Consider the following 18,907-nt stretch of genomic DNA (forward strand, 5'->3'; position numbering starts at 1 on the left):
GTCATACTGTTGTGATGGCTGAAGAAGTGGACCTTTGGTTAGTGTTGTAACTTCAGCTTGAAGGAAGAAAAGGAGTCAATTTAGGTTGTCTCTTTGATTGACAGAGTTCATTGTGTGCATACAATTTTGTGAAAGACTTTTCAGAGTGGAAGTAATGTAGAAGACGTGTAATCTTTCTTATGCAATAATATGTTTGAAACTTGTCAGGTTGGGTTCATTCTTCATGGCATTTTCTTCAGAATACTGAATGTAGAAGCAATATACCCTATGGTACCACTCAGTAAATAGTGAAGGTGAGGGATTAATGGTTATTTTACATGCCATAAATAAATCATTCATCACAATGAGTCATTCTGGTGCCAGATCACTGGTCGTCTTCTACCTCTGGTTAATATTCACATCCTAGTCTAGACTGAAGTAATTACAACAGATTAAAAAAAAAAACACAAAACACTTTTCTGTCTATAGTGCTGTTTTTCCAATTCTTCTTGTGACCGGTCATAGTCTTACTAACTTGGTCATAAGTACAGATTTACAATGGCAGTGAAATGGAATGCAATTCCTCAGGTAATGCTGTCTGCATACACAAAATAAACTTTCTTAGCTATTTGTTGAAGGCACCTTGTCAATTGATGCTATCAATTGTATTTTACTCATATAAGAAACTTTGTGTGTGTTTAGTTACTGTGATTAGATAATTTTCTGTTCTTTCTTTGATGAATTACACATATACTCACAGTATATTTTCCAGTTACCTAATTCATGAATTCATGACCTACCTTCTTGCTGCATGTCACATGAAGGATAAACAGTCTGATCCAGAGAGTTTTATATATGTATAAATATATATATATATATGAGTATATATATATTAATAACATGACTTTGTTTGTCATTTTTGCTGCTTTTCCGTAGGAATGTTTCATTATTCATTATTGTATTCATTATGTATTCATTATTGTCTTTCTGTTTCTCTGAAAGTAGTTCAGACTATCCCTGCCTTTCCTGCTGTGTGTAGGCTCCTTTGGCTAATTCTGTAGCAGACATTTGTGGTGTTGAGAAGATGATTTCAGTCCAGACTGCACCTGTCTTGAGGCTATGTTACTGAGCCTCACCTAAGGTGTTGAGCTTCACCCTTCAGCCCTGAGGAGATCTTCTCTGTAGCTGTTTTATCTGGGCAATATGATGGTAAAGTCTGCAAAACTGAGTTTCCTATTTCCTTCCCTTGAACCAGTTTGGAATTCATTTGCCTCCCCACTTCTTTCTGACCCAGCTTCAGCACTGCCAGACTGAGCTGTGTTTACTGACTTTACAGTTGCAGTCTGTGCTGGGGCTTGATAGTGTTTCTCTGTGTCTAATTCTGGCAGCACTATGAATTGAGCTTTACACCTACTGCATTTTTCATTAGGGCATGTGGTGAAGTGTATCTCCACACCCGATTTTGTGTAACTCCTCAATATTAAACTGTACTGGTACTATTTTCCTGGCTCCAATATCCAGTTCTGCCTTCAAATGACAAAATCACCTGCAACATGGAGATTGTTTTATATATGTGTGTGTGTGTGCGCGCACAGTACACCATCTGCACTCCTGACAGGGTATCATATTGGATATTTGGTCTTCGATTCAGTTTACCTTTCTACCACTTCCCTACCTGTTGCCCTCTTCTGGTCTCACAAGCATTTTTTACATAAGATCTCACTCTGTGAGGCTGGTAGTAGCTCTTGCTAGCCACAAGAACCATAAAGTTTGCATTCATAAAAGCCATAGGCAAAGAGTTTATAGACACTAATTCTTTATGCATAGATGGATTGGTGAATGTTCTCTGATGGATTTGGGCAAAAAGTCAAATGGTTATCCTGGTACTCATCTTGCCACAGTCCAGGAAAGAGAATATAGTACTGGAGTTTCAACATCTAGGATATGTCTTCTCTCTGGATCATGAGTTGTAACCACTCAGCATTTGGGTTACTGTCATTTTAGCTATCTTGTATATTCTCCAAAGTTCTGCTGATGGTAAAAGGCCATATTTTCATGGGGAGATCTCTTTTTTTTTCTTTTTTCTTTTTTTTTTTTTTTCCTCTGCCATAGTGAGGATCAGATGAAGAACACTGTCTTCAGGAGAGATTATTAATTTATTTGTGTGATGTTTTTAAATATCCACAGTCTCACGCTGAACTTTGCTTTTGGGTCTTCCAGTTGTGGCTTCATACATCAGATTCATCCTTTCCTTACAAGTGATCATTTGGCTGGTTGTAAGGGCTTAGGTTCTTTGGTAACTTAGTACAATGCACATCTCTGGGGAGAATCTTGGGTCATTAACAAGCTGCTTTTTTTTAAGGTAACAGTTTGAAGTCTGTCAGTGTAAGAATGGAGGCATTAAATCTCTCCAATAAAGAAGAGTCAATAAATAGACTAAAAACTGGAAAGTGGACGTAAAACATAACTGTAACTAAATCTTGTTAGTCTGAGTTACTGACCTGGAAGAAAACTAACAGATAAGTTGAGGTGACACACTAGTAAACTCGAACTGAGTTCTGTATTGCACTTGGCTAACGGTGTTTTAATCTATCCAAATGTATCACAGGACCAATGATTGAGTTCGGAAGGGACCTGTAGAGGTCTAACCTCCAGTGGTTAACCAAAATGTAAACTTACACAAACAAAAAGGAAAGTTTATGGTAGTTGAGGGTGGCTGTTGCTCTGCATTAGGAATAGAGTTGGAGGTAACAAGGGTAATTTGAAAATGCTCCTGTGATTTCTGAATCTGTTAACAGAAATGTACTATATAATGGTGGTATGGGTAAGACCACAAATAGAATATGGGATCCAGTTTCAGTAGATGTTGCAAAACAGAGGGACATTCAGAGCAGAGTGAAAAATCATGTCAAAAGATGAAAAAAAAAGGTGGGGGGGCACGGGTTTAGCTGCTTGTGGAGCTCAATTTATTTAGCTTAAGAATGTTAAAGAGCTACTTGTGTATAGTCCAAAATATATACTTAAGCAGTAGAGGACCTTTCAGTCCAGAAGATAGAGACAACAGGTATCTCTAACCTTAGTTTAGATTGCAGTGGGTTTCTCATCACTGGAAATCATAATCTAAAAGTCTATTTCTTCTCTAAAGGATGGGGAACCCTAGTGATTATAAATTCAGTCAAAAGTGGATGAAAGTAGTAGTATCTGCATTTATTGTTTTTGTTACAGACTGAAATAAGAAAACTAATGGCAAAGTAAAAAATACTGCTTTTTTGTCTTGTAGCTTTGAGAATTTTCTAATGTTGGCTTCATGTGCTTATGTCTTCGAACAAATAACTTTGCTGAAGAATTTTCACACTCTTATAAAAGTTTAGTAAAATTTTCTTCATCGAGTGAATAGATAGTGATTAAAAAAAAAAACTACACCAAAAAACAGGTTCCAGTATTGAAAATGCTTTCTTTCTGTAGTTTTTGTAAAGCAAAGTATCCATTTTAAGTCATGTGCATTTTAAAATTATTTTTCTTTGCAGTATTGTTCTTTTGTTGAGCCAAAAGCAAGCACTGGAAGAACTTAAGCAAACAGTTCAGCAGTTAAGATGCTCTGAGGCAAAATTTGCAGCCCAGAAAGAACTACTGGAACAAAAGGTTCAAGAGAATGATGGGAAAGAACCACCACCTGTAGTGAATTATGAAGAAGATGCCAGATCAGTCACTTCTATAGTAAGTTTTACTGAATTGTGCAATTGTGCTATTGTACTTTGTTCCTGAGATGAGATGCTCAAGACATACATTCACATGGATGACTCAAGTGAATAAACTTCACTTTGCATTTGTGGAGACTTAGTTGTTTAGAAAAACAGTTCAGTTGTGTGATTTATTTATTTTTTTAAGATGTAATAAATTCTAATACTTTATGTATGTCCATAGACTTCATTTGGCTTTCCGTACACTTTGTGCTAAGGTTCTCATTAGATTGCTTTATAATTAAAAGTGTAAATCCTTAAATAGATTTAATGAACATGACCGAGTAGCTATTGGTTATTTTGTCAGCTGTGTTGAAGAAATATATTCACAATTGTAGATAGACAACTAACAGTAAAAGCTGTTGGAATCAGTGCATACATTGTGTAACTGAGAAATTAATATTATATACTCTAATAATTCTTTTCAACTCACATTTGTTTCTTTGCAACTTATTTTTAAATGTTTACATGCTCTTGATAATCAAAGTAAACTTCTACTTGATGAGACACTATGTAATTTTTAAAAGTACTTTGCTAATATTTTGTGACTTCCTTTTCTCAGTTTTATGCAGCTATATGGAGAGACAGTAGGCCACATCAACAAACAAACAAACAAAAAAAACCCAACCAATACCTGTTTACTGAAGGGACAGACAGTAGTGTTTTCTTTTACGGATTAGGTTTGACATATTTGAGGTGTATGTGACTTGTTTTCTTTAGAGGTTTAGCCAGCCATTTGTTTTGGTCTGCAGAGCAGCAGCTCAGTGGAGTGATGATGAAATGGCTGTCTTTGAGAGGAAAGCTTTTGTTTTCTATCTATTTGAGGAACCAAGTTCTCTTTTCTGCATTCCTACAGTTATACTTAACTGTCAGTCATTTCTTAACGCCACTAAATTTGTTTAATATTTACAAGACACTGTCCATTTTCATTGCTACAAAACATTATTTCATGAAGTTTGAATGCTTACCATGATCTAGGAGGAGATGATAATACACAAAATGGTGAGGAAAGAAAATAGGATGGATCAGGAAAATGATTGTGAAAGAACATGAGGCTTAGGGTTTTTTGGAGGTAGGTGATCTTGTTAGCTTCTTTTAATAACCTGTAGTAGTGCTACTGAATATTGTCTGAGCAGTCTGAATGATAGAATGGTATTTTTCCACCCCACTTCAAGGATACTAAAGTCTTCCTTCTGGTGTCCAAACTTCTGTTTCGGTGTGTAGGAGAAAATACTTGCATATATGTGTACGCTATACAGAATTTTGACCTCAGGATTTTTTTTGAATGAAAGTTACCTATGATCAGTTGTCTTTTGGCTGAAAGAGATGTATACTGAGATTTTTAGAATTACAAGAGAAATACCTTCTCGCATATGTTGAATGTGCCAAGAATAACAATTTTTTTGCTAATTTGACTCCAGAGGATTTAGTACTATGATTTGTATATATCATGAAAAATGGGTATGGTTTAAGTGCTGGGTGTTTTCCCATGAATAAGTTATTCAAGACAGGCAAATATCACTTAAGTTTTGTTTAACTATTAAGTTGATAACCTGTGCTAATAAAATGACTAAATACTGGTAGGTAGAACTGCAATTTAACTCAATAAAACTTTGTTCCATTTCTTTCGTTGTTTTTTCAAAAAAATTAAAGGCATATTTGAGAGGGAAGACTTGACCTCTCAGTCAGAAAAGTAATAGGCAGATTAGCTGTGTATTTAAATAAGCATCCTGTCAATTTGCATAATAGGATTTTTTTCTTTTTCAGTAAGACTCCTTAAAATTATGTAGGTGACAAATGATCAGAAATGGAACGTTCTTGCTGCTGATGCTCATCCTACCATTATTCAGGAGGAATTCATTGTTTCAATATTCATTGTTTCCTCAGCTATAAATGTGTTTAGGTTTCTCTTTTTTATCTAAAGCCATGTAATCTAAATGTAATCTGATACTACATTTGATTGTAGCTACTCCCCTTGGAAAATTCATTGTAAATGCATATTTTAAAAATTGTGTTCTTAATAATGACAAATGTTGTATTGACTTATATTGCGAGCACGCATATGAAGTATATTTTGATGTATTCAGTCACAACTGGATTTTTTTCGGTGATTTTAAATTAAAAAGTTGAAGTTCTGTTTATATGAAGTATTTATATTGTAGCATATAAATACAGCCAATTTCATGGAGCAATAGTTTGCAAATTGTTTTGTTTCCCATCTCTTACAGTAGGTTATGGTGCTGTAGGACATTAAAGAAGAATGCAGTTGTGAAACACTGATAGGATTTTATAGACAAGCTTATTTTACCTGTGTGCCATCTTATAGCTTCTAAAGTTTCCTTGTTCTTTTTTGTGTCTGAACTGTAGGAAAGTTCATATTTTTTAGTCATCAGTATGGTTTGGCTTCGTGAATATAGCTTATGTTTTGCAGACTGTTAGCTCTATAGTGGTGTTCATGTGCACATTTTAAAAAAATAGAAAATTGCTGGATGATTGTTTTGTTCAGTCATGATAGCATAGCAAAGAATAAGAAAAAATCCTGAATGGTTGTATTCAACGATCCTGGCATCCTATATGAAATAAAAAACACACCACACTGTATCTTCTTTTTTCTAAAATTTATAGCTTTGTAATGGGATAACCATGCTTTTGCATGGTTAGAGATATTTAAGCCCCTTAGAATAGTTGCAGTTGCAATACTGTGCCCAGTGTAATCAGGATAATTATAGTTAACTTGTTCTTCTATACTTATATGAGATAGACACTGTGAAGTGGTTGACTATTCCTAGTAAAAAGTTATATTTTTGTCAAAATAATGTAGTATCCAAATTATTATATATTATGCCATTTTACAGAAACTGACTGGAAGCTTGAGCTAGCTTTTCAGTGTTTAGTTAATGAATGCTTGCGTTGTCGTTTCTCTTAAGATACATATGTTTTTCTTGCTATTAATTGGATCAACAGAGTGTGGTAATAGTCCACCACAATTAAAACAAAACAACAAGAAAACCCCATTGCATCTAATCATCTGATTAGAAATAAAAACACCAAGAATATTTGGAACATTGCAGTGCCAGTGTAAAATTTGCTGAAGTAATTAAATATAACAATGGTGGTTTGCATTTCATAGTAAGACTTTACAATTAGAAGATCAGTATTGACTTGAATATTGTTACAGAACAAGAAATCTTCAGGGAGAACAAAAGCCTCGCAGTAGACTTAATACCAAATAATAATACAAAATAATAATTAATTTTGTTTAGCATCAATACACTGAAGTCTGTGTGCCATTTTAATATGTCTTTTCCTGTTTTCCTAAATGACAGAAACAAATATTGTAAAGGTGCAAACCCAGTATCTTTAGAAATAAGTACTTAATTTTTCTGATAACTATTTAGTGTTTTTTTTTTAAATAGAATGCAGCACTTTAGGGCATGTGGGAGTTAAATTGGCACTACTGCATGTCCTGTTTAGAAACCATATTATTATTTCAGCATTGGCGTGGTTCATATAGACTTATTTTGCATACCTTAGCATTATACTGAACAATTGATAAAACTGAGACTTGGTATGCAAGCTCTGTAGTGCTGGAAAGACTTGTCAGCAGGTGGAGCTCAGTGCCAAAAGACTAGTTATGACTGAATAATCTACATTTCTCATCATAACGTGTGTTTAAAAGAGGTAGAGATGAGACACAGAAGTGTGGTGGGAAAAAAAATTGTTCTCATTTTTCTAATACCCTAAATAATCTGAAGTGGTGCTTTTTTTTTTTTTGTGGTAAAATACAACTGTGGTGTAGAAAGTCCCTAATGCATGATCTTCAGCAGCGTGTAAGCAAACCAAAGGACCTGCACAGCTCTGCTGCTTATGAAGCAACAGTGCAAAGTTACTGCACTTTCTCTGTGTGCTCTTTAAAGGACTTTCAGTCCAGCTTGGTTGTCAGGATGGAAGGCATTTGCAATACAGACAAGCCAGGAAAGGGACTGTGAAGTCTCTGATAACATGAACTCAGGATAGGTAAATTGGACAGAAGGAAGCTGAAGCATTATCATAGAGCCAGTAGGATGTGTTAACTACCAGTGCATCATTGCAGGAGAATGCTGTACTTAACGCTGTATGCAGTGGGATAATAGAACATAGGTATCAGCATGAGATTTCACGTTTCTGAATTCCTGTTACAGGTGTTGTAGCAGAAGTATGCAAAAGGAACAAAATATAAAATTTCATGTCATTTCTGATTGTTTTTACTATCTGTTATTCCTTTCTAAAAGGCTTCAGAGATCCTAGTCTCAGTGGTTGCTTTAAAAATAAGATATGTCAACTTCTGGTGAAAATTGTTTGTGGTAAATATTAAAAAAAATCTTTACAGTAGTTAGGAAAGAAAAAATATTAAATGCACAAAACAGTGCTAAAGTACTTATTTTCCTAATTTGCTAGTGCATTGTACTCCTATCTCTGCTTTCCGGATACCATGAATCAGTGTTCCTTCTGATAGTGTGATCAACAAACCAATTGTCTTAGAATTGTTTTTGGTCTTACATTCCTCATCAGGTTTGGATTTGAGGCACGTATTTTTTAGGATTCTCATTAAAATTGTAATTTACAAATTTAATCAATTTGCAAGTTTTGAACTTTTTCAAAATGGTTACATAGATACTAAAGGGCATTTAGAAGAGTTGACTGTGATTAGACATGCTTCATCAAATGAGTTTTATACGACGTATCATAAGGCCCTTAAGTGTATCATGGAGTACCTATGCTCTAGGGAGTCTCATTTTCCCATATTGTCCAAGGCTATATAGAATCTTAATTTTCAAACAGATGCAGGGAAACAGTTAGCTTCTGTGACAGCCCATTGCAGCAACAGCAGAAAGCTTGATGGTAGAGTTGGATTTTTTTTTCTTAGTGACTCAGAAGAATTAAGGCATTTCTATGCTTTGTACTGCAACGCCAACAGCTCCCTTGTCTATCTGTCCATGTAAGTAATTCTCTGCTAATTTATGTCTCATGACATTTATATAAAACTAAGATTATATGTGAGAGCGTTTATTGTGAACTGGTAGGGGAGTCCTTCACAGTTACTTGATTTATGCATGTCTGTACCTGTAGACTTCTGCGTTATTTGAAGGTTGTAAAGTTTCTTGTCAATAGAAACAGGGCGAAAGTTTATGCAGCATTGGTATCCCTATCCTTTTTCTTATTTTTGTCTCAGCAGAGGAAACACTGCCAGTGCAGTCATGTTGTAGAAATTATGCCTCTTAATTTATAAGACTCGGAAATAAACAGTTGTATTTGTTGGATTCCTGGACAGATGGAGTTCAACTAAGTGATCTTTGCTTTGGGCTGCTTTCCAAAGCTTGCTGGCTGGGACTTGTGTTTTTGGTTCACAGACAGAACTTAACGTGGAGCAAAGATGCGCCAAATTTCAGATGCTCATAGCAAGTGTGAAGAATGAACTCTGTTATTCTTGCTGTAAGAGTATGTTCTAGCATCTGTTTCTCCATAAGTCCTACCTGCCTGGTAGACATGCGTCAGAGGAAGAACAATCCACAAAGAGATACTAATGCAAAAGACAGGTAAACTCAGCTGTGTTTTTTTCCTGAGTCGGTGTAGGAACACCCACCGGTCCAGAATTTGAGAAAAGAGCTAAAGAAGCCTTTGAGTCTCTTTGCTGTAAACATGCCTGGAAATTTTTGAACTAAAAGATTAATCTGACAGTAATCTTTTGATAGACTAGGACTGAAATTATACATTTCTTACGGAAATTACCTGGAAAAAAAAGGGTTGAGCAATAATCTAGTCTCTCTTGCATAAAGACGCAGAATTAGAAGTGTGAATGAACTTCGGGAGGAATTGAGAGAGGTAACTTGTTCAGAGTAAACAAAACTCTCAGAATATTTGAAATGCAGAATTAGTGTACCCTCTCTGAATGAAGGAGAATGTATGTACATTCTCTGAAGTACATACACTTCTCTTGAACTGCCAAATATAGTTCAAGAACTTTCAATATTCCTTAAGGAAGAAGCCTTCATCATGCTAGTGTTGCAGCAATGTATACCCCTGGGGCATTTGTTATTTCATTCAAAATCTTCCCTGGGAATTAGGAAAGCTTTACTCAGAAGTTTCACTTTGAACAGAAGTTACATACTGTTATCCAGCATATGTTACAGTATGTGTTGGGACATTTCTATGTGTGTGTTGGGAAGAAAATAGTAATTCTCTGCTGAAATTGTCATCATCTCCTTACATTTGTTTTCATAGTGATTTGACTGATTAACCATGGTTGTTAACTTCTCAGAGGTAACACACAGGCTTTTACGTAACAGAAATAATGTGGTGGCATTTGCTAGGTATGTATCATCTCTTTCATTTTTTCCTTTTTCTTTCCCTTTTCTCCTTCCTTCTTTTTTCCATGGCTGGTTGAAAATGCCCTCATTCTTAAAGGCAATGATAATGCTTTTGAAAGTCTTAAAGTCTAGTATATGATATTTATTTGAATTAGAATTTATGGTTTTAATCTAGTGCTGCTGGTAGTTTGTCACATTTGAAGAGTACAATTTTATGGGTTGTTCTGCTGCTACTCCTCTTTTTTGCCATGTGGGGAAGCTCTTCCCTGCTACAAAATGAGGAATCAGAACAGTAGTCTAATCAGTTTTTCAAAGCACTACCCTTATGATACAGGCCAGATCACTTTTTGTTCTAATTTGTATTTTTCATTGTTGGTGATCTTTAATTTAATTGTGGGGTAAATGATAAAATCTGTTTTAGATGTCGCTTTATTTTTTTCTTTGTGTCATCCTGCAGTAAGGTAGATGTGAAACGTTTCAGGTCAGCATGGGATCCAGGTGCTTGTACATCAACATTAATTGACAGTTTTAGATTGCTTGAAGTTTACTGTCTGACCTCAGGCTGTGACTGAGTATGTCAGCCCCATGTAGATGTCTTGGATACTCTAAGCCATGAAGAGACTAATAAACAGAGATGAAGCCTACTTTCCTACAGGCACTTTTCAGTTCTTGAATCAAAAATGCCTTGAATTGGTAGGAGAGGAAAAATACCATTTGAGATGTGATAGTCATTGTAATCCAGTCAAAAAATCCCAGGATTACTTGTCTCAGCTTCTTTTTACGAAGGTACAGAAACAGGACACAGAAAACATTTTTAATTGACTGTTGTATTTGGTAGTGTGAGAAAGGCAATGACATTTATGTCAAGATAACAGTAGATATCCAGGAGTTTAAGAAACTAAGGTCATCATGCTAAGAAGAAAAAAAAAACACGTTGGAGTATTCAAGATGCATGGAGATGAGTCATTTTTGAAAAATGAAGGTTTGGTGCACAATTGGAACTGTGAGTTACTTTAGTATATATATATAGATACATACATATATATTCCTATTCTGTAAGATCGTGTGGGCCAAAAGCAGGCTTGTTTTCTAAAAGTTAATGCAAAGTTTTTCTGCAAGCAAAATAATTTTTAAAATTTTCTGTTACTGTCAGCCTTTTAATTGCAGAAAACAAGGGTTCATTGTCTGGAAACTATAAGGACAAATCTGTACAACTCTTTAAAAAAAGCACACACACTCACAAAAACAAACAAACAAAAAACAACAAACAAGCAAATAACCCAAAGCAAAACAAAAAATCCCCATGACTTAATGATAGAGTAGCTAAGAAAGACTTGGTTGCCTTGAAGTTTTCTTTAGTCACACAGTACTTTTAAAGAAAAGGCCTTTGCTGCAAAAAAATGATATGTCCTCTTTCAGAAATCCTTATGATTCTCTCAGCCAAAGAAAAAAACAGAGGACATTGTTCTTGGGAACAAGTTTTTCATCTAATAGATGATGAATTTAGATAATCCCTATACCATATGCTTGTAACAGGCCCCATTATTCCTAATCAGGATTTACATGAGCAACTAGAGTTCTTAGTTAAATAGTTTATTTTCTAGAAACCCTTCTAGGAGTTACTAAAAGCAGTTGGTACATGTATTTCATTTGTCTTCTTATTAACCTCTGGCAACTTTACTAAGATTCATAAACATGACATTTTGAGGGAAATGCGATTATAGATGCTTACCTTGTTAGTGTATCAGAGTAACTTGTGATACATGGGAATCAAGTTACTAAGAAGTCATCTTCTTGGTGTTATTCGTTGAGGTTTGATTTCACTTTAAAACTTCTTATATGCAATATCAAGAGATACGATGGGACATGGGTCCTAAATAGTTGTTAGGCTGCAGTGAAGGCCTACTTCTTGAAGAGTATGGGTGATCCTGAAGATGAAAGTGACCCCAGAGGGGCAATGCCATCAGCAATATGGCACCGTATTCCAGGGTCTGAGCACAGGGGTCAGAAGCAGATGCTTTTATGAGGGTCTGTGAGTGGCTTCAGAGACAACTGAGCAATGAACTAGGTTCAGGATCTATCCAGGAGTCCAGGGAAGACAAAAAGGAAGGGGCAGTCAGAAACAGGACTGAAGACAGGGTTATGACATGGGTCCAAAGCCCATCCAGGGGTCAGGGCCAAACACAGAACTGGAGAAAGCTACAACATACAAATCAGACGTCCATCCAGAGCCAGAGATGGAGCTGGAGGCAGGTAACTTGCTCAGGCCAGGGTGCAGCACCCAGGGCTGGGCTGAAATCAGGCCGGTTGGCCCATGCACAAAGAACAAACTTGCAAATTTGAACGTGCATGTAATATTTTACATGTTGTCTGTGTTAGTAGAATTAGAGAATGTTTCCTTGAAACTATGACTTTGCCTTTTTCAGTATGTGTTGCCACAGTGATTCATCAAGTGTTATATGAAAGCATAAATAGTATGTTAAGGAAAAATACAGGATGCATGTGATACAGCCTGAGAATTTAAACAACCAGGAACTATATCTGCAAAGTTTTGGTTTTGATGGGCCTCAGGATTACTTGTTTGATTTCTAAATCTTGGACTGAGGTACTACGAGAAAATAAAATTGCTCAGTGTTTGGGTTTATATGTAACATGAACTTTTGTAATTCCCCCTTTAAATCAAATTTACCTAGTTTTGTCAAAACTTTGCAAAAATGCAGACTTTCACAGTGGCTAATGTGACTGCAATTATCTTACTCTGGAAACCTATATTTAGCATTTACTTACTGACTGTGATAAAGAGGAAAACAACTGTAGGTAGGAGACAGAAATGGAAACTTGAATATGTTGGGAGGGGGACTTAAAAGAGATGCTTGACAGTCTTGACAATTTCTGTATCACGGTGACCTGGAATTTTAATCTTATCTGCTAGCAGCTTTCTTGAACAGAGAACCTGTTAATTGTTATGCTGAATTCATTCTGAGTGGGCAAAGAATGTCACAATTCAAGAGAAGCAAAGCTGATGTAAACGGATCATGTGACTGAGCAGTCATTACACCCAGGTGTGCAATAACACTGTGCTACAACAGAACATGAATTTTGCATTTTTTTTAAGCGAGGGAAGAGTTGCTTGGAGAGTTCTTCTTTAAATAAATAAATAAAAGGTAAAAGTAACTTTTGTTTAAATATATATATATATCTTTTAGGTGTACAGGCTTTTCATTAGTTTGGAACAGTAACATCTGTCCTCAAGGAAACTGGAGGTTCAGAACAGCTGGTATAAATGGAGTTTGCTTATGTTACCTAGTTTGATGTAAAAATTAGCTGTTACTGTATAATTTTGTGTGGACATAAAGAGGAAGCCATGGGTGGGAATTGTAGGCGTTTTGTAGTAGAATCTTGTTACAGTATAATTGTACGTGCTTAATGATCGTTGTTGCAAGGTCCAGGCTATGCTAATACATGAAAAGGCACCTAGTGATAGGACAATGGCTTTAAACTAAAAGAGGGAGGTTTGGATTAGATATAAGGAGGAAATTCTTCACTCAGAGTGTGGTGAGGCACTGGCACAGGTTGCCCAGAGAAGCTGTGGATGCCCCATCCCTGGAGGTGCTCAAGGCCAGGCTGGATGGGGCTTTGAGCAACCTGGTCTAGTGGGAGGTGTCCCTGCCCGTGGCAGGGGGGTTGGAACTGGATGGTCTTTAAGGTCCCTTGCAGCCCAAAGTATTCTCTGATTCCGTGACAACTACATATATACCATTAATGAAGAGATGTTTCATCTTCAGATAGTTTTTGTATTGGGTGATTAAGTAGATTTTTCTTAAAAATATGGCTGTTTTCTTCTAAGGCTGTTCTTGCTGGTGAAACATCCTCTTTATGATCACTAGTATTGTTACACAAGCTCTGCTTTGAGCCAGTGTGGTTGTACCCAAATCTGTGGCCCTCTATTAGAGAGTCTTGGTGCACGTTAAATGTTTGCTGCTTTTGTGTGGTAGATCTGTTGAATCTGTGAGACTTCTGTGTGTTAATTAATTAATTAATGCAAGTTAGCATTGTTTTTATGGATCATTGAGTCTGTAACTTGATCATTGTATTGCAGTATCTCAGGGATAGTGTGATAATGAGATGTAGCTTTACAATATGTGGTGAAAACTTATGAGAAGATAAGGATTTTCAATCAAGATGACTAAAGTATCATTTTAGTTACTTCCTTCAGCATACTTATGAAGTTGACACATTGAGTCATAAAACTATACTCATAATCTGGAGTAAGTATTGTTTCTTTTTTGGGGGTGGGGCGTGGGGTGGGGATGAAGGAGAAGCAAAAGAAGCCTCTTCTGTCACAAAGACCTGCTTTTGATTTGACATGCAGTTTGAGGATGCTTTATAGGAACCACTGATGAATTTTCAGAATGGATCCCTTGGTTGGATATTCACCTTCTAGTGAATAATGACTAAGACAAGTGAAAGATTTCTTTCCTTAAACACTGAGCATAATGACCCAAAGCCTTTTTGGAATTCTACAGGGTAAGTGTTCCCTAATCGGGCTCCTTGTGCTAGATACAGTATGTGCACTTTACTTTAGATAGTATTGAAAGCTGTTTCTGGTACCATAACCGAGACTTACAGGCTGAATCTTTCCTCTTTGATGTCTGCATTTTCAGTCTCCTTTGTGTTTGTGATTTATACAGCTGTGATATTAGATATGACATGAGTACAACCAAGTGTAGGCTATATTTGGAGCAGAATTTGAACATTGTTTTTTTATGGGGCTTGCGTTTTTGTTCATCTGTTGTTTAAATAGGCAAATGTTTGCAGAAATGTTTATGTAATGTGTAGAAACTTCTGACACTATGTTGGTTTGCTTCTTCATTTGAAAAAAAATACTGGCTATTTGTGCATTATATGCATCTGTTTTGAACAAATTACTAGTAGTTATGCCAGTATGCATTATTTATAGACAAAAAAGCTTAATTTTAAATTGGTGTCCTACAAACATTTCTCATTTAAGCCTACCTCAAATGCTCTGCAGAAGTTGTCTGTTGCAGCTGTCATGAAGTTGTTGCACCATTTTATCTCTCAATATGCAGGTTGATATTATTAATGAAGTGGTGCAGGGATCCATGAAAAACAAAAACAAACATCAAATTCTGGCTGTGCTAGCTGTCAAATAGAAATATCTGATGAAATTCTAATCTAGGCATGCTACAAAATTTTCCTGTTTGTGAAAGTGTCAGTTTTTTTCTTTTATACAGCTAATGTAAATGATGATGCTGAGTCTGTTGTGTCCTGTCTCTCTGAAGTTGTTCAGGGCTAGTTCCATGAAGCTCCATTTTACTGTAATAAAACGGATGTATTCTCTCACAATGTGATGTTCAAAACAGAATAGAATTGCCAGTTCATAGTTAATAACACTCTTTATTGGAGGAAGAAAAATGTTTTAAAATCTTGTCAGATCACATAATTTATATAATACTATTTCAAGTCTTTTGGCATAGCATTTGTCAGGGTGGCTTTTTTAGAGTCAGTCATGCCAGCCACGAGAGAGATGTTCATTGGTAGGTGCCAGTTTCTGGGTGGTGGTGTGGAGAGTGTGGAATCCAATAAATGTTTCCTTAAACCAGTCAGAACAGTATGTTAATAAACTTCCAGACAGCACAACTCTCGTGAGCTCACATAGTGGGTGACAGGAGACTGGACTCTTCGTGGGCCTCCAGGAACTTCCTTTGAGTCCAGGGGAAAACTTGGGTCCTCCTGTCAGCACTCCCCACCTGCCCCTGAATGAGTCCTGTCTTCTGTGGGTTGGCATTGACTTGTGCTGAAGTTGGGTCACAAGTCCCCACCTAGGGTCTGGGAGTCATGCAGTGATTAAGTGTTGGGTTTTTGCTGTCCTGCGAACCCTGTAAGGACATGCAGTTATCTGTGAATCCCAAGGTGTTGTTCTCTGTTCCTTAGGTGTTGACTTCTGGTTGCTGTTCCGCTAACAGCTGTTGGTACTTCAGGGTATAGCTGCCTCTAATCCTTTTCCAGAGACCAGACTTCCCTGGGTTTAAATGCCTAAAATCTGGGTTTGACCGCTAGATTTGTCAGGCACATTTCTTTAGCAGATGTTACAGCGTGTATTTGAGACTATAAACCAAACGGTTTCAAACTGGCTTTTTGAATGTAAAATAATGAGTTGTGGAAAGACTAGTCACTCCTTCTGTTACTGTGTAATATATTCTAATTAAAGGGGTAGACCTGTATACTAAGCACAGTCACTAACAAAACTCTGTATTCGATTGATGTTATGTTTGTAAATGCTGTATCTGGATATCTTTTGGGCTGCATAACCCTGTGTTGGTACAGTAGTCTACCTTGGTGGCTGACCAAGGCACCTCTTTGCTCATACCTGGCTGACCAAGGCAACACAGGCGGCTTGTTTGCCTGGCTTGTTTTCACTTTATGCTGTTGACAGCATCCAGATAGTTGCTTCAGTTGTCAGTCTGTCTCTTCACTTTTAGATAGGAAATGCAAAACTCTAAAAATATACAGTCCTTCTTAGAAAATCTCATTTTGGAGGGAACCTTTGTTTGAATTGAGGACAGGTGAAACTTTGTTTTTCATTTCTCAAACTGTTCCGTTCATTGCCCCCTTTACTTTTTCTAGGTCTTCCCTGTATGTTTGTGGAACATCTTAAGACTAGTGTCCATGGCAGCAATAATTACCTGCTGGTGGCTATGTGATATAATTTTTCTCTTTGCCTTCTAATCCCCACCCTCCAAATTACCAGATTCTCTGCAAGAGATCACACTCTGTCAGGATACTGATGCTATTGTCATCAGAGACACCGGAGGAGCTTTGCCTGTGCATGTCAGGAAAAAAGGATTGAAACAGTTAATGTGCCTTGTTGAAGTGTGTCTTGGCTTCCTATCTTAATTTTTGGAGGTTTAACACAACCATAACTTTTTTTTAACTTTTTTTTTTTTTCCTATTTGTGAAAAAAGGAGAACTGCTTTTGTTTCTCAGTCTGCAGGATATGTATGTATGCATAGATTTTTGACAAGCCTACTACTGTTATTTTAAGCTTGTGGTTAGTGAAGATCATTTCAAGCTCCAGGTGGCATTTTTTGGCATGTACACTGCTCTCCAGGGATTTGACAAAGTGCCTATGACAGCTGTGAATGATCTGCACCATTTCCTTACTTCAGCTACTAACCATGGCAGAGACTGTTAGGAATTACAGTTCAGCATTCCTGGTGCACAAATGAAAATGCCAGGAAGTTGTGTTTATACCTGCTTAATCTGCTGAGTTCATTGTTTGGTGCACTGTGTGTGTAGTTTGGTCCTTCAGCCACCTACATTGTAAAATTGTTTGTGCTAAATAGAGCTTAGAGGTTCTGTGGCTTCGTGTTATTAGCTCATATAGCTGTCTTTCACCATTTTTTCTGACTGTTTAATTTTGATGTCTGTCTTGAACATATGTCGGCAGGAGATGACTTCATCTGTGTTTATTACTTCAGTGTTTGTAATGAAGTTCTATTAGTCCTTAAGTAAATTTGTTAGGTTGAGTTATATGTCACCTGTTTTTAAAAGTTTAGCTATCTACTACCCAACTAAAATTTTAGAATTTGATTGAGGAAGTGCTAATTGACTTAACTGTGGAATATTGTGATTTGCTGTTAAGAGTCAAAACCACAGTCTGTCCGTCTGCTTTTTGTGGAGAATTTAGTGTATGAAAACTTTTCTACACTGATGTCCATCTTTGGCAGAGGAAAATCGATCATTTGATGTTTTATCAGAATTTAGTGAAATAGAATCATTTAAGACCCTTCAGATTATCAAGTCCAATCAACACCTAACACTAGCACGTCCACCACTAAGACAGATTCCTAAGCACAACATCCACACATCTCTTAGATACCTCCGAGGATGGTGACTCCACCACCACCCTGGGCGACCTGTTCCAATGCCTAACCACCCTCTCCATGAAGAAGCTCTTCCTGATATCTAGTCTAAACCTACCCTGGTGCAACTTGAGGCCATATCCTCATGTCCCATCACTTGTCACTTGAGAAAAGAGACCACATTCTACTTGCTGCAACCTCCTTTTAGATGGTTGTAGAGAACAGTAAGGTCTCCCTTCACCCTCTTTTTCTCAAGACTAAACAGCCCCAGTTCCCTCAGCTATTCCTCATAAGTCGTTTTCTAGTCCCTTCAGCAGCTTTGTTTTTTTTTTTTTTGTCTGCATACGCTCGAGCAGCTCAATGCACTTACTGCTTGTAGAGAGGGGCCCAAAATTGAACACATCACTCGAGGTACAGTCTCAGCAGCGCTATGTACAAGGGGACAAACCCTTCCCTAGTCCCACTGGCCACATAATTTGTGATGTAGGCCAGGATGCCGTTGGCCTTCTTGGCCACCTGGACACACTCCTGGCTTGTGTTCAGCCGGGTGTTGGCCAGCACCCCCAGGTCCTTTTCTGCTGAGCTACTTTCCAGATGCTCTTGTCTGAGCCTATACTGCTGCATGGGTTTTGTTATGCCCCACATGTGGCACCTGGCATTTGGCTGTGCTCAGCCCATCAGTCCAGCCTATCCAGACCCCTCTGCAAAGGGGGTCCCTTCCTACCCTCAGAGAGATCAACACCCCTGCCCAACTTGGTGTCATTGTCAAGCTTACTGATAGTGCACTTGATACTCTCATCAAGATTGTTGATAAAAATGTTGAAACTAGCCCTGATGCGAGTCCTGGGGAATGCCACTTGTGACTGGGTGCCGACCGGGTTTAACTCCATTCACAGTGACCCTTTGGGACTGGCCATCAAGCCCATTTACCCAGTGGGCAGTACATCTGTCCAAG

General features: G+C 37.3%; 1 protein-coding gene across 12 annotated transcripts in view; it reads left to right on the top strand.

Annotated features, from left to right (window-relative positions):
* Positions 1–18,907, top strand: part of FER (FER tyrosine kinase) — a 198,267-nt gene that overhangs the window by 53,608 nt on the left and 125,752 nt on the right. For all 12 annotated transcript variants that reach the window (XR_010827976.1, XM_066989034.1, XM_066989032.1 and 9 more), the window contains one exon: positions 3,507–3,696. Coding sequence is in view for 11 of the 12 variants with exons in the window: in XM_066989034.1 (XP_066845135.1) it covers positions 3,507–3,696 (190 nt within the window). In the remaining variant the exon portion in view is untranslated. The remainder of the gene's footprint in view (positions 1–3,506; positions 3,697–18,907) is intronic.

This window comes from Anser cygnoides, chromosome Z (genome assembly GCF_040182565.1).
Source record: "Anser cygnoides isolate HZ-2024a breed goose chromosome Z, Taihu_goose_T2T_genome, whole genome shotgun sequence".
NCBI lineage: Eukaryota > Metazoa > Chordata > Aves > Anseriformes > Anatidae > Anser > Anser cygnoides.